Source organism: Anas acuta, chromosome 2, assembly GCF_963932015.1.
Source record: "Anas acuta chromosome 2, bAnaAcu1.1, whole genome shotgun sequence".
In the NCBI taxonomy this organism is placed as follows: domain Eukaryota; kingdom Metazoa; phylum Chordata; class Aves; order Anseriformes; family Anatidae; genus Anas; species Anas acuta.
The window spans coordinates 103,847,075-103,867,709 of record NC_088980.1 but is presented as its reverse complement, the minus strand read 5'-3'; the positions used below and the strand labels follow the sequence as shown (position 1 = coordinate 103,867,709).

At 41.9% G+C, this 20,635-nt stretch overlaps 1 protein-coding gene across 1 annotated transcript in view; it reads right to left on the bottom strand.

The window, feature by feature from the left end:
• ANKRD29 (ankyrin repeat domain 29) overlaps positions 1-20,635 on the bottom strand; it is a 29,715-nt gene that overhangs the window by 8,890 nt on the left and 190 nt on the right. Inside the window, exons 2-6 of the mRNA XM_068671431.1 lie at positions 15,762-15,872; positions 13,629-13,727; positions 11,510-11,608; positions 5,789-5,887; positions 2,958-3,056 (exon numbers count right to left, since the gene is read on the bottom strand). Coding sequence (XP_068527532.1) covers positions 2,958-3,056; positions 5,789-5,887; positions 11,510-11,608; positions 13,629-13,727; positions 15,762-15,872 — 507 coding nt within the window. The remainder of the gene's footprint in view (positions 1-2,957; positions 3,057-5,788; positions 5,888-11,509; positions 11,609-13,628; positions 13,728-15,761; positions 15,873-20,635) is intronic.

Here is a 20,635-nt window from a genome sequence, read left to right as displayed (position 1 = left end):
AACTCAGTGCTTGCTGGAGACTTAGAGTCTTAGAAAGGGCCAGATTATGGTAGGAGGTGAAATTACCCTTGTATTCCCCCTGAGAGACCCTACTCTCAGGCTGCTCAGTGCCATCTCCTCCACCACTCTGCCTACCAGTCCATTTGCACCACTATACAAGTTGAATTCTTTCTAAAAATAAGTAAGTCAAGCTTGCTGGACTGTAGTCTGCACTCTGTTTACTAGCTTGCATATATGTGTGATTGCATATCACAGGTAAAGGAAAAACAAAACAAACAAAACAAAAAAAAAAAACATTAATTTTAATAACATTTTCAGTCTCTTTAGCCAGTCAAACTACAGCCTGCACAGAGTATAAAATTCATTGGCAAATAACCTTGCTTTGTTTTTGAGTCAGAGAAGCGAAGAAACATTGCCTACACTGGGCTGCAGACACTGCTCCGAGCTCTGTCTAGACGAAAAGATGACAAAAGGATTCCAGCCCAGCTCCTTGGGGGCCCAGCATCAGAAAAAAAGAAAACAAGGTTAAAAATCAAGGGGAATGATGTTGCCAGGGAAGAAAGCTTCCCTCTTCAGCCTTGTGAGAGCTGAGCTGAATGGCCTGCACACAGGCATCTCCAAGGTGTTGGAGAACCCCATGGGACTGGGAGATGGGGCACAAGGCAAAAGGGGAACTGGTACCCACTGGAGAAGCAGGAAGACACATACAGGGAAGATGCATGTGGTCAGACAGGTGAATTACACCCCTAAATTCACCAGACAGAGAGGAAAGCATGGGCACTTAGGAAGGAGAAGCATGAACCTTGCGCTCTGCAGCTACAGGCAGCCCTGCATTCAATGTTATGTTGCTTGGAAAAGTTTCCTACAGCAGTAAGAGCAACATAGCTTGTAGGAGACATCTGGCTTCAAAAGTGCACCATCTAGGGCTGCATTCCTGGTAACCAACATGCCACCTTTGAACAAAGTGCAAATTTGTTAGTAAGAGAGAGACTGAAGTCCATCCAACCATTTCTTTACTAATTAAACAGTAAAAATGCTCCGTTTGTTGAGGAAATGCTTTGGATTGCAGTGGACCTGAATACAAATGCCACAGACCTATCCAGGCATAATCTTAGCAGGGATCCGAGGTACCCTGAGGCAAACTAAGCCCATACTGCTGGAGATGAGACAGAGCCAGGAGAGGCATTCGCATGGAGTCGAGTCTTTGCCTCGACTGAGATTTGAACATGCATCACGAAACACGTTGTGTTGCATGAATGTGAAACTGGTTCAGCTAAATCAAAGGCTCCCCAGCTTTATTTTGACCCACTCAAAAAGGTGTTAATGCAAACATTTATTTATCCTTCTTATCCAGCAGGAAAATGACTTTAGTATTGGGAATATAAAATATTAGTGCAGTTTATTTACACTAGAGGAGCAGCAAGGAGACACAAACCTACAGATGCAGCAGAAGCCATATAGATTAATCTCTGCTGCCAAGCTATGATTTTTCAGGTTCTTTGGGGCAGATGAAAAGAAGTCCTAAAAATACCTGGCCAAGCTTGTCACATGCCACGCTGTCCCCTGTTATTAGAGTCCTCACATTTATTTGCTCCTGCCTCATGATTTTTTACTTGCTACAGTCAGCGATCACAGACACCTGGCAGACATACGTGACTGATTGCAAGCACAAGACCTTATCCCATCAATTTACAATGTGCAGTCAAGGCCCAGGACAGCTACCTTGCCTGCAGGGTTTCAGCAGACCACAGGGGAGGCTCTCCCAGAGCAGGCAAAGATTCCTGGGAATGTCTGTCTCTAACCAGACACCTCGAAGTGCCAGGAGCAAAGTTAGCTGGGCAACTCCCACACCTGGCTATTCAAAGAAGCGTCTAAAGGTGCTGTATAAGCACTGATTTTAGAATCAAGACACAGGTAAACAATTAAAGATCCATATTTTTGGAAACTAAGAGAGTTTTTATATGTCTCTGTAAACCAGGTATGCTTATGTGTCCCTTAGTATAAGACCTAACCTATATGCATCCATACCTAACAACAGCATACAGTAATGCAAGGTGGAGCTAGCCCTTCGCCTTCTATAGCAGAGATCTCTGAACCAGCCCCACATCTAATTCATTTGTAACATTTAATGATCAAACAGCAGCCCCACTGCCTACAGAGGAGCTAATTTCATGCTCGCTGGTCTCGTGTGTTTACAGGATCAGACCCACCAGAGGAAGCAACTGGAAACATAGATAGCAAAGCTCTGCGCACGTACCGAGTTCTTACAGAGGTGAAGGTTAATACTCACGCCTGAATTTCAGAGTACACAGGGAGGATACAAAATAAAACTGAAAGTGAAAGGTTTTTTCAAAGATTAGCTTCTATACTGAACCCACATTTCTGGTGATTTCAGTACACTGAATTTCTCTCACTACTATTGCCAGATTGTCCAAAGCTTTTCCAAGGATTTTCAAAGGAACGCAAGGACGTGATGGGCTATGCGTGCTCACAAGTAGCTTGGTGCAGCAGAAACAGCTCAGTAGTTGCAAGAGGTAGTGCAAGGCCCTCATATCAACATTAAATACAGCTTGAGGGTTTTATTTTGATTTAGTCCGGTCCCGTGGCCCAAACGTGCCCAACCTGCACATGGTTCAAAGCATTCCCAAGGATCAGCCAGAGGTCTGATCTCCTTTAGGATGTGAAGCACAATTGGTGCACGCCTAAAATGGAGCTTCCAGTTTCACTTCTTACGGAAATTACCTAGGTTGTGTGCAAGCAGAAACAACTGGGGCACTTCCTTCAGATCCACACTATGACTCTGAACTAGCACACAAACGCAGACACGGCCACAATTTACCTTTTAGTGAAGAACCTCCATGCGAACCTGATGTCCAGAGAAAATTCCAGTGTTAACTTTCAATAACTATGAGATTTAGTAATTAGATCCCAGCTCTGCCCTGAAGTGTTGAGCTTACCTGTCGTGGCTGGTTAACCTTTGCTCCTGAAGAAAGGAGCAATCGGATGACATCCAGGTAGCCTCCTTGCGCTGCCAAGAAAATTGCAGAAGCTCCATCCTAAGAACAAATATATCCAGCTTATACTGTTTTGAAATTATACTGTACTTTTCACACAAAAACAAAGCAAACTGAATCATCTTCTCCTTCCTAAGCCATTATGCAGTGTAACAGCATATATATACAGCTGAGCTCAAGGAGTAATGACCGAAATCACAAACTATGGCAATGTTTTCATTCAGCACACAGAAGTACTGGCTTCCCTCAAGTATCAAACAGCATTAAGTCCTGGGTCTGGCATGCTAAGAGTCTAGATCACCAAAGCATTGGTCTACATAACTGGAAATCCATTCCTATTTAGGCAAATACATCTATTCAGGTTTGTTTAGCTCATGCAGAGATGCTCTGCCACAGAGATGCACATGGTGAAAACGTGTTCAAATACTTTGCAGAACTGGAGACTGGCATTGAAGCCTGCCCTTTAGACTGAAGGAGTGAGTACTGTGCCATACTGCTACGCCACGCCAGCAACTAGACCACTGATCTGGCCAATACTGCAGAAGAGATTGGCTCTGTTATAAAAGTGGGCAAATGTAGCACATGCAGGACAGAGTACCTCATAGCCCTATCAGAAGCCATCATTTCTCTAAGAAAAGTTTGTGAAGAAAATGAACTAATCTGGGATTTATTTTTTTTCAGCATGACTTTCACGTGGAGATGTTCTTGACATTAGAAAATTCGTAACACTTGGAGTCACATAAGCTTTCTCCATAGGAAACAACAACAACAACAACAACAACAACAACAAAAAACCAACAAACCAACTCATATCTCATTGACTTTTTTTTGTCACTGAAAAATTTTCAAACCACATTAAAAGCCATCCAACCAACTAGAAGTAGAAAGACATACTGCTTAGGCCCTCCTTCTGCAAAACTCAGCACAGGCCTGAAACCTGCGCTGAATAGCGTGCCCAGGGACTGAATCTAAAATGTTTGACCTTGGTTGCATGGCAAATGTCCTTCCTGGTAAAGAAGAGAGGTATCTGCTGGCACTGCAGGTGAATATCCATCCCCAGGCCCTCTGAGGGTCTGTTTCCTCTGGCTGCTACGCAAGTGCATGAAATAGGGTGATGGCATCGGGTGTTTTGCAGCTTCCTCCAGAGACACATACAGTAGGAACACTTCCATTTAGAAAGCAGACAAGGTTGTGTAACATTAAAGAGCTCTTTAATACAGCACCAATCAAGATGGGGAGCCTGGCTTGCCTGTCATACAACCATTATTATTTTAAAGCAATTATTTAGGATTTGTACTTGATTTGGTGCTATAACAAGAAAGTTGTTTAGAGGCTATAAAATATTTCTGCAACTAGCACTGTTTAGTTGACGTATTCTCTTGTGTTCTCCTCTACCCCTCATGTGATTCAGCTTAAAATTAAAACATCTATCTTGATGGTCTGGGGAGGACTGCCCAAGTGCATGCATGAACTCCCTCTCCTTTGGCTGCCTGCAAGTGAAACTGCCAGCCGGATACCACTGTGTAAAAGCCACTTGGCAATGTCTCAAAAAAAAAAAAAAAAAGAGTTAGGCTAATGCTTGTTTTTAAGATGTTGTGTTCTTACTTTATTAAGCAGCTTTTTCTGACTGGTTTTGCCTCATGACTTTGAGCAATAAAAATACATCTCTAAATCTGAATGTAAATACTGCTCGTTTCAAGGGGAGACAACAAGGAAGTCATTTTACTGCCTTTATTTCTAGGTAAGTGTCTCCAGGTGCAAAAGCGCTGCTATTTTTAAACCAGGTGGAAAACCCTGCGATTAGCAAACAGAGGATGACAAACATTATGAATGTTATGAATTATTCTAACCCTTAAATAAGCAAGGACAGCAGTGACCGTGGAACACCCTTCTGCAGAAATGTGGGGTGGGAGCAGCGCAGAGGTGGGGTCTCTCTGTGTGACCAGTGCATGAAGACTGGTGGGAGCTGAGAGTGCTCAGTGCTGACCAACAGCATCCTGCAAACCTCATCAAAAAGGATGAGAAAAAACAAACATATATCCACGGGGAACAAATTCCTCTTTGTCAGACTTGTCTTATGCCCTCGGGTAGGAAAGAGTGGTGGGAAGTGGAGAGAAAGCCTGCCAATCATTTTTGTTGAATGCTGAGAAGCCCAGCCTATTTGTGTCTCTGCTGAAGTAAATTAAATCCAGTACTTCATTGGCTCAGTCCAGCTTTCTGAAAAGTCAACTAAACAATGTCAGTTTGGTCATTTTAACCACTCTTTGCCCAAAGAACTGACTAACTAGAGACACACAAATACCAAATAGCATCATTTTAATTGATATTAAATATATATATATTAAAGATAACATAACTTCTACTACATTTCTTGGCAGAAAACTGATAAACTGATTCTTGAATGCCTCAGTGGCTTTAAAGTTATTCAGTTCTCTGCCTGCAATGCAAATCTGACGGGGTAAAACATGACATGAGCTTTTGTTCAATGGTAAGGGACAGCACAATGATGGTGCTGGTTTGGCACAAAGCCTTCTTACAGACAAGGAACCAAAACATAGCTAACCCATCTTTTCTGGCTTTGTACCGCTTCTCCCCAAACTGTGAAAAGCAGACAGTTAACAAAAATCACAGTGTAGAGAAGCAGAGTACTACAAAACCACAACATTTGGCAAATGCTTCTCTGTGCTGGAGCCAGAGTACCCACTGCTGTCCAACAAACAGCACATTTGTTCCACCACCAGTGTTGTCAATATTACCCGTGTCGAATAACTCACGTAAAGCTGATCGTGAATGTTGGCACCGTGCTTCAACAGAGTTTCCACTACCTTTGCGTGCCCGTACTGACAAGCAGCTAGAAGAGCAGTACCTCCATCCTGTGAAAAAGCAAAGAAAGGGTACAGTAGTGTGGGAGTGAAGATGCTAGACTGAATGGCACCATAAAACATAAGCAAATCTTAAGGCTTTTCAGAATTTGGCTCACAACAATTCTGGAGTGACTAGCTACTGAATACCTCATAATTTTAGTGCCAAGCCATGGCCCTTAAATCTTTGGCTCCACCACTATAAACATTTTTCTCCTGAGGCTTTTTTCGTGAGTGACGGGAGCAAAGAAAATTCTGCTTTTAGTTCCTCATCTTCTACCTTCCCACTAGAGACTTTATTTGCTTCACAGCACCAAGCTGTTCTGCATCTCTTCTTTTACTTTTACTGACAAATCCTCTGCCCCTGACAAACTCCTCTCCTTGTAGGACAGCACAAACTTCCCCTGCTCTAAAGCCTACCGATCATCTGCTCTTCTTTGACCATAACCTCACGTTCTGTCATGTTCTGCCTTTCACCTTTTAGTTTTGGCCTTAAGAAGTGTAGGGAAGATGCATCTAAAAGCATTCTAGCTAAATGTGGAAGCATGCTTCACACCAAACCCATGACCCAGTGAAAGCCCCATTAACTCTGCTGAAGAAGTGATCCCTGGCAGTTATAGTTACTGTGCATCACCACTAAAGGGAGACCTAGGCACATGCATCATGTCCGGCTTGTAGAGCTGCTCCCATAGGAGCCATCTGAGATGGGAAATACCTCAGGATCGCTGGCTGACAACTCCAAGCCAGCGGAAACAATGGAAATAGCAAATGCGGGACTTGCCACATCATGTTCATTGCACTGTACCCCACTTAAAAACTGACATAATTTCTGACACTGGTATGGAGAGGAGGTTCTCATCTTCTGCCCTGGATGGCACCATGCCATGATGCAAGGATGACGCACGCCCCACGTCATGGATCCCTGAGGGTTTCTGCCTCCTTCCCCACCTTCTCCCTGCCTCAAGCTCCTCCTCCACAAAGCAAGCTATCTGAAGTTTTCATATAAATGATTTCTAGAAGCTGTGGGCAAAAGGTAGTACTTTCCCTCAGTCTTGTTTTCTGAAACAGCTCAAAAGTTTTGTCTGATTTTTTTCCACATGGATAGATAGCCAGCAAGACAAGTTACAGCCCAAATGGATGAATTAATCTGTTATAATGGGAAGTGACAATCAAACTTTTTAATCTGTAGTGCTATTTCATGCCTATAACAATCCCACGAAAACTCAAGCCCTGACATGGCTGAAGTAATCCACAGGGACTGCCTGTAACTGCGCTCAAAAACTATTCACCCTTCTGCCCTGCCACGTTAAAATGCAAGAAAGGCTTGAGTGTCAGCAAAGTCACCAATGTGAAACTGTTAGGTGAGCATCTAAGAATTGTTAATTCTGGACTATGTAAGTAAACACGGTGTGCAACCTGGTCAGTGGAGTTAAGTTACTCTGTAGTAATGAGTCACTAGACTTTCCTGTAAAAAAAAAAATATCCTAATTTAATTGAAACTGCTGGAACGGAACACAAAAGCAACCACAATGGTTTCTGGATTAAAATAAACAAACCAACAAAACACTTCTACACACTTAAAAAACAATGGGAAAAGCTAGTAGCTTCATGAAACCTATTTCCTGTCTCCCATCAGCTGAAAGCCAGTTTTACTTGAGCGCTGAGTTAACAGATCGAAGGCCTACAAACAAATAAAAAGAGAGACATTTTTAAAGACTTTCCCTGAAGGAAATGGGGAGAGAAAGGTCAATGAGTTAAGAAAAGAAACTGTGCTATCAAGACTGGAAGTCCTCCTCAGAGAAGCAGGGAAGGATGAGCTATAGGAAGCTTTAAAATACTGAGGTTCCCCATCTGGAAGGTAAGTGGTCATGTTCAGCTGCATATGAGAAGAGTTTGTTTATTGCTTTTTGGCTTTTAATTTTCTACAATCCTTGTATTCCCAAAAGACTCTGTTATTTTAAGAAGGTTGTTTGGTTATTAACATAATTTCTGGAGGCAACAAAATGAGAGGCCCCAAATCAAAGACAGGCCTGCACGGTTAACCACAGTCAAGTGCTTGGAGCAGGACTGTGCTGTTCCACCATGGAGATGTCACAGCCTGAGGCTTAAGAAGGAGGACACTTTAAGCAGGATATGTCTAAGTGTCTCAGTGTGGGGATCCTGACCTTGTAGTTGGCTGAACTCAGTGAACATTTTTAGATAGATACATTTTGGGAAGGAATAACACATTTCCAAAACATAACATTTAGATCTTTCAGACTAGAAGGGATGACCAAGGGATCTAGACCACCCTGATTTAGTTCCATTTGCCCACATCAAATCAAATATTTCCAGGGCCAGCAAAAATCAAATAACAACTCCTTGGCCCAGGGATTTGGTCCTTGATCAGGAAGGCATGTGGGCTCGAAGACCTGCTCTACTGTCTGTCTCCCATAAAGTCAAACACATTCCACAGAAGAGACTGAGACTCGTGTGCATGCTCTGGTTGGGGGTACCACTACGATAAATAGGGATTGGTCTTGCTTTAGGATAAAGAACTTGAGGACAGGAATCCTTTCCATAGAAAACACCTTATGGCAAGACAACGCTCAGTTAAATCAAGGAATTGGCACTGTTGGACAAAACACTGCAAAGGTCCACATTTTTTTAGGAGGAGAAAAAAAATCAGCCCCCCAACTCCTCTCAAACTTACATCTTGCTTTCACTTTCTTCCCTTTTTGCCAGCACAAGAGCCTTTTCTCCAGCAAGCTCTAGCTGAAGATCCCACTGTTTTACAGACTATAAGGTAGACAGAAGGATGAAAACAAGAAATAAATAAATGACAGTCTTCAGACATGTGATTCCTTTTTTTTTTTTTTTTTTTTTTTTTTGGCTTCATCTGAAACAAGTAAAATGCTGAAGCAGCACCTTCGGTACTGGCAAACCTCTCGGAAACTCTGAGCCAGGCAGGGACATGTGAGGAACCACAGAGACACTTGTAGGGCAATAACCGCTCTGCAGCAGGAGGGAAACGGGCAATGGAGCTGAGAGAAGGCACTCAGGCTTGGGTTTATTTCCTGCTCATATCCTGTTTTCATGACACAGCTTAACTTCCACTAATCCTTTACTGCAAACCCTTCCAGCACACTGGAAACTCATACAGAAGCCAGTCCTCTCAGCTACCTCTGTAATTCTTCCTTTGAAACCCTTTTTTCTTATCCATATATTCTTTCCTCCCTGTCAGCAACATGTACAGTAGCTGCCAATCTCCCACGTAAGCACTGGGAACAGCAGCACCCGATGAGACCACGCTCTCTGGTGTACACCTCTCTATTTGCCTGTCCCTTCCTTCACCTCTGTCATCACTGCCTGCAAGCACCTTAGAATTACATGTTTTTCTTACTTTCTCTGAAATATGTTACAAGGGAGGGGAATTGATCTTCTGCAATTACTACCCACTGAAAAATAGCCTCCAACATACCGTTCAACCTGCAGTATTGCTCAGAAAGCACGCCTTCATGGAAATCCTTACAAGAACCCAGATGCAAGCTTATATCGTGTCTCAGGTAAAGAAAAGAAAACATTTTATTTTCTGATACATACTTCTAGGGATGTTTGCTTAGCCTGTCATAGTGAATATCAACTCAGACGATACAAGGCATACCAAGAATTGTTTTATTAAGATCATTCCCCAGCACTCTTGCATATGAGTGACAAATGCAGTAATTAAAATTTACAGAGGAGTAAATTACAAAGAAGACACTGGACTTTGCATTGCCTTGCTTAAAAGTGTCTGTTTCCTAGGTTTCATTAAAACTGTTTTCATATTTAAATTAAACATCTTCATGTATAATAGAAAGTTCATTGTAAATCGATGAGTTTTGTAATGCCCTTTAAAAACAGACAGGATCAGCCTCATCTTTTCCTGTGCTGCTCCCAGCTGAGTGCCTTAATCAGAAAATGCCTTATCTCTGACCTGAAAAGGCATATTTTGTCAGCTACTTTGTTCCTGGGGTTTGGGGGAAGGGATGGAAAAGCCTGTTATCTTAGCTGCCCTTTAACAGAAAGAAGAGTTGATTTAATAATTTCAAGCTACGGAAATCACATTATTAAATCAGAAAATTGAACCAGTACCAAAACAAATCAGAAGGCCAATGGGAGATACATCCAGTAAAGCCCAAGCCTGTATTTGTCCAAAGGTGGAAGATACCAGGAGGGGCTGAATGCGGAGAGATTTTCTTTTCATTTGTATCTTTACACCTTTTTATCTGCCCTAGTGACTCCTTAATTTATTTTGCATAATTCAAAAACGATCAGATATTGTCATGAAGGATGAGACAATTTCAAGCCTGCTTTTCACCTTCTGGGCCTCGTGTTGACCTCTTCACAAACACCTAGACCACAGGCTGCTCAGAGGCTTGGTGAAAATGTAATTGTCCCTCCAGAAAGAACAAGGTACTCAGTCTCTGTCTTCCCTCCTTACCAACAGTTTCCTGCATTCACTGCCCTCTGAAAAAGCACTGCCCAATTTCATGTTCAGCCCAAGAGAGTAGTCCAGGCTCTTATTATGGCTGGGACACATTTGCTCCTTCCGCATGCTTTTGTGGCCTGTCTATAGGTCAGATGACTCAAAAAATGCTGTAATTTCACACACCCAATTGTATACAGATGAATGTGAGAGAATATTTTTCTGAAGCTTGCTACCCTCATCCTAAAATAAAAGACTCATAGGCAACTCTATTTTAACGTGCAGCTTCTCACAATAATTCTGTTTCACATGAGATTATCCAGAATCCAGCCTAACATCCAGCTGTTGTATTTAACATTGCAACCTCCCTATGGTGCTAAGTTCCACAGCTGCACTCCATGTTGAGGTTAAACAGCCACAATTTCATTCATGTTTTTAAATTTACTGATGGAGGCTTCTGCTGTGGTCAGAGCATTGCTTACCACAAGCATAGCTCCCCGAGGTACCAGAATCGATACACATTCTACTGTATGGGCATGCATGAACTCTGTGACCACAGAAACCTGGGATTTTTAATTGGTAATAACTGCCATAGTCCCTAGAGTGTAAAGAGTTGAGTCCCAGTGATGCTCCATCAATTCATGTAGTATTTAAAGCCTGTGTTTTCAGGGATTTTGAACAGCAAGTATGGGATGAGGGACCTATTCAAATCACTGACTACAACATCTTGAAAAATTGGTTACTGTTGGATAAAGAACTATTTTTCTTCTTCAAACTGAAGCCATTATATTCTTCTGTCTCCTAAGGTGGTATGCAGACACTCCCCAACATGGATCAAATTCCAGCCTGTGCAAGTGGAGTACGTATATGCATAAAATGGGATTGTACCTGAGGTGTACAAAGAGACCCTTTGTTCTTGTATTGGAGAATGGCTTAAGAGGAAAGTCTGATTTCACTATCAATGGACTGATCTTTGGCCAAATCAGGCCATTAAGTCCAGGTAGTAAAGCTAGTGCCAAGTTAATGTTTTCATAATGTGTTGTAGTACTCATATTATTCAGAAAACATTGAAGTGAGGAAATCATTTTGCCATATTCCTGCTGCCACCTCATGTTTCATGTGAAGAGGAAACAACAGTCCTGACTGGCAGAATGCATCAGCATATAAAGACAGACAAAGCATCATACCTTATTCTTAAACTCAGTGGAGGCACCAAATTCAAAGAGAAACTTCACCACGTCGTTGTGGCCTTGCTGTGCAGCAAAGAACAGAGCAGTTGCACCTGACTGTAGGGGAAAAAATGATTAAATAAAACCCAAACACATAACATGCTTGATCAAAGTATACATTTCATTTCAAATTCAAGCTTACTAAGCACAATCATTTCAATATCAACTGAAAATACATGATGATTTTGAGGGCTATAGAGGACACAAGGTGTCTTAGCTAAGAGGTCAGTTTCCTTCTCATCGCTCTGAGAAATGTGGCCTGCATCAAACATTGGAATACAAATCAAGCTTCACTAGTGGCTTCTGCACAATTTCTAATATAGACCTCTTAGGATTCATTTACTTCTCTTCAGTCTTCAGACAGGGAAAGAAAGCCTAGAGAGAGAACAGAGCAGTCTTACTCAAGAGAGGAACGTCCAATTTGTAGGAATCCCCTCTACCACCTGCTTCTACAACCTAAGACAAACAGGAGCATAGGATGGATTTGGATAAGGGTGTGGAAAGACCACAGAGGGATTATTCAGCACAGCAGAGCTCCACTTTGCTTGACTCTCCACTGGCCAAATGTGACTGCTGTTGGTATGTCACCCTTGTGTTTTGCTTGAGTAGCTTCCCATTCATCCAAGCAGCCTTCAAGCAACTCTTGCCAGTCATGCAGCTCCTATTTTCTATTAACCTCACTGAAGAAATGAAAGCCCTTATTTTATATCAGTAGTATAACATATAACTGTATTAGCTGTATAAAGCTTGCAACAGCACATGGCCTTTCAAGACCATTTTAGAGCCCCCTCTCACAGACAAACCTCTGGGTGTTCCCTTTCCCTGAGGTTCCCAGCAATTTCAAGGTTCAAGAGCACTAGTTTGAGTAGATAGATTTACTTTCAGATTAGTATCCTTTGTTGCTAGGGCTTAAATTTCTTTAATTTTGCTCCCTCTCTGCAGCAGAGTGATTTTGGAGTGTTCCTGTGTTTCTCTTTTTATTGTCTTGCTGAACCAATGTGTCCAGAGTGAAACTCAAGAAAAGGTCCATAAAACTCTTCTCAACTTTTCCTTTTGTTGCTGCTTTTCAAGCAATGTTTGTCTAAGGGAAGCTACATGTTCAAATACATGTTTTGTTGGGACAGAACCCCTCTGAAAGATACTGACATTCATGGTTAATGCAAGTTTAGGCCAGTTAGTGCAAAGACACTTATATCATCAGGCATGACATTCACTGACTCAGTGACTTGAAGACATCAGCATGAGATTTGTGCTCTAGTTCCAGGTAACCAAGGAAAATAAGAAACATTTGCTTGGGTTATTAAAGTGATGAAAATACTGCTGTCCTGCTCTTCCTGCCATCATCCCATGTCACTACATGTCCTCATCAAACTGCTGTTCTTTTGGGGCCAGTCCCACTCCGTTGCAGAGCAATTATAACCAGCACACAGACCAGAATGGCTTTAGATACTCCTTACCACTACTTGAGCAGAGTATGAGGGGATGGCACTTCTACAGAGCTAGGTGCTGACATTTTCCTTCCTGCAATCAAGCAAGTCATGGTGTGAGAGACACCTTGAATGCAAAGTACACTTGCAGGAAAGAGTGATTAAGTTGTGTGATTTTTTGAGATGAGTTGTCTTGGACTGAAAGGCAGAAACTCTTGGGTATACTGAGTCAAAACAACATCCACTCTATGTTAATGACCAAATTCTGCAAGTCAAAAGTAAAGGACTTCTCCTTATCACATCACATTTATCCCATCCAGAAAGCTGCAAATTACCATGCCAATAAATAAAATGGCAGATGCTTAAGTGGAGTAACCGGAGGGTTACACCTCAGATATAAGCACCCCACACCAACCCCTGTGTGCTGGAAATGTTTGATGAATTATTTATAAAGGTACCTCTGGCATCTGATTTTGTATTACAAGTTTCAGACATCTGACTCCTTGATGTCCCTAGGAGAACCCTGTTCGTACACGCCCAGCAAAGCACAAATAAGCAGTTGTCAAAAAGCAACAGGCAACACTCTTATTATTTCCAATAAACCAACAGTCACTTCATCAATCCCTGTCTGAATGCAGAACTTCTCCTACCTCTCTCTGCAGGTTGATATCTGCTCCTTGCAAAACCAATTCCCGTACGCAATCTATGTGGCCATGGTAAGATGCGACCATCAGAGCTGTTGTGCCAAGCTGGGAATAAAGAGAAACAGATCAGTTCCTTTAACAGACACCTTCAGCATTGAATCAGGCTGTCTGCAAAAGACAACACCTCTTCTGAAAAGATGAAGAGCATTTATGCTTGTTGACCACAGAACATGTTTGCTCTTTTTCTTTTCCTTTTCCTGAATGGGGGACCAATCTTCCCCTGAACAGATTCTAAGACAATTTAAAACTTGCTATCATGAATACTTTGAGGATGAGTGATTAGCAGGTATTAAAGCAAATACGTTACAGACTTGCCTGCAAAGCTAAGCCTGACCATTCAACAACTATGTATGCAGTGATTTTGCATTGCTGTCCTGAAAAAAGTGTAACAAAAACATCAACAATATTTTTGGTTTACGCGTAGCTTTTTGTCAGAGAATCTCAAAGATATCTGCGTCCTTTCCAGAAGAATAACCTTGGACACAGGAGGAAAGTGACTTATCTGAGTCACTTCATTTTGAGTCATAGCCAGGAGTAAGGTCCCAGTGTTCTGAATACTAATTCCCTAGCTGAATGACTAGAACAAGCTCTGTCTGTGACTCCTCACGTCGTATCAGGGAGCTTTCCATAACAGAACTACTTGTTCAGGTTCCCTCAGTACCCCAGTAGGGCCACTGGTCCGCTGAACCAAGACTTAGGTTATATGTGTGGCAACATGCAAAACCCACATACATGAGGACAAAATTAATCTTTCTAAAACATTCACACATACCAATTCAGTCTAAAGAAGAAATGTGTGAATTTGCAAAAAACAGAGCATGCAACCTTAATTGTATGAAAATATTTTAGTCTAGAAAATGTGTATACCTAACAGAATTAATATCAGGATATGTTAAAGCGCATTATAAAAATTCTTGATCAAGCTTTGTCTTATTTTGAGAAAAAATGAGCAGTGGTGGACCTTCTTTCTTTTCATCTATCTCTATCCTTTTTACTTCATGCCCCCATCTATGCATCTTTTCCTCTCTGTCTGAATGTCAGTCATAGGATCAACTCCAGACTTACTGCATGGCGAGTGCTTGCCTACAGGTCAAAGATGAAATGAAGATGAAAAAATAGGGTAAAGACAATGGGTTTAGGAAGTCTCTTGCACTTTGAAGGCATTCATATTGAGAGAAGCACATAATTGCTAGAAGTGGCATTAATCCCATACAACACAGGCACAACTGCCTGTAAGTCAGTCTCAACACCAACCAAAGGAAATCTGGGGACATCTCAACCTCAGTTTTCCCTGGCTCTTTGCAGTAGCTTTGTACAATCCAGTAAGGGTACATATGTTACAGGCAGAATAGCAAGACATACACCTTATGTGTGTTTTCAACCTATTCTTAACCTCAAAACTAGTTTGAGACTACAACTACAGTAAAAATAAAAATAAAAAATCGCTTGGAATCTGTTGGTCACTTATTTGGGCTCCTTTTTGCCTGGAAATCTTGCTGTGCCTTCGTGTTGGTGCCAGTGCAGGAGATGCTGGGGTGGGGAGAGCTGGAAGTTAGGAGGCCAGCACCACAGGTTGCATGTAGCACACCGCAGTGCCCCTCACACCAGGAATGGCTGCACATCAAATACAAACTTTTACATTGCCTAAGCAGAAACTGTGGTCCAGGGTTATTTTTAAAAAAACTAATTATGAGGAGCCATGTTAGCTGACAGAATCATTGCTACTGGGCTTGGCTGAGTTGATTCTTCACTGTGATCTACTACCACAATGACATTTCCTTGCAGAGAGAAGCCCGAGGTGCTAGGATCTGTGTTTTTAATGTCAGCGCCACAAATAACTATGTAAGACACATTTTTGAGTGCTGGCAAATTCCTAACCCCTTGCCACTGATATAAATCATCATGCTATTTTATCTTAAGTTTCAAACTTGCTTCCTGACAAGGGAGGGTTTTAAATCATGTTCAGGTGTCATGAGACTCTCAAACGTCTCCAGTCAGGTCCCTGCTGCACCCTCTGCAGTGGGCTTCGGAAAGCGATGTAAAATCAGCACTAAGGGAATACGTGCATTGTGTGCATACACTGTCTTTGCAGTCCACATCTACTCGCCCACTGTTCAGCAGCAGCTGGAGGAGAGCCAGGTTTCCTTTTCTTGCAGCCCAAAACGCAGCATTGGCGAGCGGTGTTTCTTTCTGGTGAAAACAAAAAAAAAAAAAAAAAAAAAAAAAGAAACTTTGGAAGATGTATTGGACAAATATACATGTGCAAATTCTGCATTCAAGCCAGACATTGTTCACTTTAGGGAAGCTAATCTGATTTATTTGTGCAATTACAGGGATCAGTCTCCCTGTGCTACCTCATGCTGTTTCAGGTCTTCCCCGTGTCCATAGCAGCATGACTTTTAGCTTGCTTTATATTAAGAGCTGACAATGCTGTTCCAGATCCCCAGGGAAACATCACAAAAAACAATGGTACCTGCATGGTCTGCTCCTGTGGTGGGGCTGAGCCCAGTTACAGAGGCTGATTCACCCTGCTGCCATGTCCTGCTGCAGGACATCCTCCTGCATTTCAGGCTAGCTCTCTGCCACTTCTGTCTTTTCCATACAAAGCCCTGATACATGAAAAGCATTGCACACAAATCTCCAATATTATTTGGTTTGTCCCCTTCCTGGAATTAACACCCTGTAGCTGTTGGTGCATGAGTTATTTTCTGGGTGATACTAGAAAAAGAAGGCTAAAATCCTATCATCTACAGCTTTATGAATTCATTTACTATATAAACAAGGCAATAGGTAAGGCAAAAATGAGAAACTCTGAAATCTAGACTTCACAGGCCACTACTACTCACATTGGTAGCTTTCTCAGTCCTACAAACAATGGCACAAAGCAACTTCTCTGTAGGAGCAAAATATCACTGCCTCAGAATAGGGGGACAGAAAAAAAAAAAAAAAAGTAAAAATAAAAGCTGATGGGTAAGCAATGTGGCAGCAGAAGTGCTGAGGTGAAACAAAGCTATGGTGGCAATGGTATATATACCATACAGCAGGCTCCTATCTGGTTTTGAATAAGGCTGAATATCACTAACAGTTCAGGAAAGCATCACATCAGTGATGCTATCTCAGACCAAAACAGTGCCAATAACTCAGGGACCTTACTCTCCAGTGAATCCTGCCTTTCAAATAACCCAAAGAGAGTGCAGAATGGATATAAAAGTCAATCGTTCTGCTTCAGAATATTTGATGCATACTTTCCCATGTCTAAATGTCAGTGCACAAGTGTAATGTGATAGAGAACTACAATTAAATAGTTTTACGGCTGACACTTAAAATATATCCATAGATCAGAGTTGAAATTGCTTCCTTCAGTGGCATGCGTATAATAAACCTCCCAGAAACCAGCAGGCACAAGATTACTTCTCTGTGAATTTATTCCTTATCCATCACACTGAGAATTTTTAATTGGTTGCATTTTTAATATTCATAGGTGTTAGCAGGTCATAAAATTGGCAACTGCTTGAGAGAAGTTTCAGCTATTCAGTAAATTCTAGGAATGTTCCCATAAATTGTGAGTAATATTTCTTGTACCAGCACATACAGGGGCAGGAGACTGAAAAAGAAAATTGCAAGAAACACAATAGACTTAATTTTGTTTTTCCTTTTACAGCTGACAAACTGCTTTACCTCTGGTGAATCTGCTGATAATGTGGTTTAATACAGAGCTAGCACTTTATACCCTCTTTGCTGGTGACTAGTGAGGAAGCACGGTTATTCCACCTTTACCCTTGCAACCACTCAAATTGTATGTAATAGCAGGCAGGTGGCCTAAACACACAATGGTCCATGTTGTCCTTTTTGCTCTAGTTTAATAGGCAGATATTTATTTGTAGAGATCATAGTTAGGGATATTGTCTTTATTATCATGATATTCTGTAATTCCGACAGTAGTTCTCCAGCAAAGACGTCCTCACACTTTGGATCAATTTCAAGGAAGAATTTTCAAGTGCATCAAGGACACAAAATTAGGTTGGTGTTTCTAACCCAATTTGTAATCACTATCAGTACTTGTAACTCCCCTCTTGACCCCACAGTGCTGGGGACTCCTTACATAACAGTTGTGTACAATGCATGTTCAGTCTATCAGCTATGTATTGATTAGACAGAAAAAGCAAACACAAATCTGAGCTGTTTTATATGCCAAGATGAATAGAATTTGCAAACCATTCAAGCAATCTGGACATGACAGGGACAACCTCAAGAAGAACCAATTTGTGTATCAATTTGTCTTCTGCCTTCAAACCAAGGATTTATATCTGTGTGCTCTTCATTTTCAGGTGATACCAACAAAACTGACATCACTAGGAGACACAATATGATATATTAGCTTGGAATTATTAATCTGATTAACTGAATATGTTTTAGCAATGAACTGGTTTTAAACCAAAAGATACGACATACTCCATGACTGCTGTTGCTTAGTTATGAATTCAGTCCTGTCTCATCAGATACTTCTTAGGGAGAGGCAATGTTGAATTTCAGGAGATTATTTGGATAAAGTTTTGATGCAATTCTTATTATAAAGCTAGTCTGCTCCTAAAAACTTCTTAAAATAAAAAAATGATTCTCGGCATTGACAGTCAGGGAACAGAACATAATAAACGTTTGGAAAAAGTGATGCCATTTTTCACCAAAGCATTAGCTAATATTTCATTATGTCATCTGCTCCAGCACCAACAATTTTCAGGATACAATTTCCTTTATTTCATCAAGGTCTCTAAAGCATTACTGCAAAATTTGGCTGTGTTACTCATTTCAATTGTTTTTATGCTTTTTGGAGAGCTCAGAGGTGAAATGCTTGCCTTTTATTGATGCTGTGTTGACATCAAGCAAAAATGCTTATTGAAAAATGGCTTAGAGGAAAATATATCTTATAAATTTATCAAGACCATTTCTATACAGGAATGCAGTAAAATGTGAGAAAGTAACTGTATGTCATCTAAGTAAGGTTGAGGAGAAAAATATTATCTAAATGCTGTGACCACCAGCTCCCGCTCCCTGCCCTACCTTTCACTTGCTGTTTCCAAAGAAGAGGCAGGTCATAGTAGGGTAACAGCTGAGGAGGATGAGTCTAGCTCTTAAACAGTGATATCGAAGATGAAAGAAAAGAAAGAGAGAAAGAAAAGGGAGAAGGAGAACACTAGCCCAGAGTTGACAGGTGGTTCCTTGTACTGTCAAAATACAAGAACATTTCCTTTTCTTATTCAGTTTCCAAACCAGTCCTGATGCAAAGGAGGAGTCAAGAGGAAAGTTTTAAAACTGAAATCAGAATCAAGCATGATATAACAGAAGATATTAGTGGGACTCAGGAGGAAAGACAGAGGTCCTCATTAGATAGTAATACGTCTTACACAGAAGACCTTGAGCAACGAGACAGGTAATTGAAGATACAGACGTAAGTTAAGGTAGGCAAAAGCACAGAGAATGTGGTAGAAGAAGAGAGGATGTTCACGTGTACAGACAATGAGAGTGAACAAGAAATGCTAGCTTGTGGGTAAGAAGGATAATAAGATGGAAAATATGAATAGGCTGTAGCAAATGGAGGGTGGTTGGAGTCCAAAGTAAGTACACAGCCTTCTGAGAGAAAGGGAAAATGCCAAGGAAAAAGACACAGAAAAGAGAGAGAAAGCAGAGGCCTGCAGTTTGCTGGGGGGGAGAGAGAGCAGGCACTGAGGTAGTTTGGGCAGGAGGGGACAAAAAGTGAGAAATGGCACAAAAAGGGAGCAGGTAGGGACAGAGCAGAAACAAAGATCTGAAGGACAAGGTTAAAACAACAAAAACAAAAAAACACACAGATGCCAAAAAGGGAGAAGGCGGCAAGAACATGGGGCTGGCACCTTAGTTGCTGACAAAAAAAAAAAAAAAAAAAAAAAAGAGGAGAAAGACCATGAGCAAATTAAGGTGGGTGCTGGTGAGAAACGAAGGTGGGAGCAACTCACAGAGAAAGAGTGGAGTGACTGGAGAGACTAAAGAGGTATGGGGCCAAGGAAGGACAAAAAATGGGATGAATGCTGAGATTTCACCACTCAGGTGCCCTGCTCCTTGACAAATCGGAGCTTTGGCTGCAGGTGGGAGCCACCTGCAGTGCTGAGCAGTCCTGACATCAAAATAACACTGTGCAAGTGCAGCACCAGCACCGCTGGGGTAGATGCATTGACTGAGGGAGAGGAAAGGACAGCGAACAACCCTTCATATAAAGCAATGCAACACGAGCAACGTGGCAGAGGACTGGCATGGAGCTGGTGATCAATAAGTGAAGAGCAAGCACAGCATCCAGGAAGTCCATAAACTGAGATGTACATCTAGCCTAGATATAATCTGTTATCATCAGCAAATTGCTGCTTGCTTCCCTCTTTGCCAATTGATCTTATTAATCCTGTCCTCTGGTTTAAAAAAAAACTTATTTTAGGTGCTGTTTTGACTGTGACTGTTCTGGGGTGGGTTTGGATGACAGAAGCACAGTGACAGGAATCACAGAAAAGGGAACGAACCGGCCGAGCTTCAGTGGCCACCACAGCCTGAGCCAGGGAGCAGGGATAAAAGCTGCTTCCTAACTATTACACAACCAGCGCCAGCAGAGAGGACCGGAAAAGTCGAGGGGAGGCTCCCGGCTGCATCAAAACCTGCAGAGCACAGACCCTAAAGCCAGCGGAGGGCCGTGATTTATGAACCGCCGAGCATCCGTCCTTAGGGGGACCCCAGCTGCAGCTCCACAGCCTGCCTCCAAAGCACCCCTGGGGCACCCCACAGCCCGGGAAGGGCGCTTCTATTTCTTTCTCCCCCCCTCCAAACCACCCCTCCCACAGTTGTTTTTTTTTTTCTTCTAAAAATATAAATAAATTAATAAATAAATGAAGCTCTAATTCTAAGAAGGCGGTGAAACGTTTCGCCGGCTGCCGGCA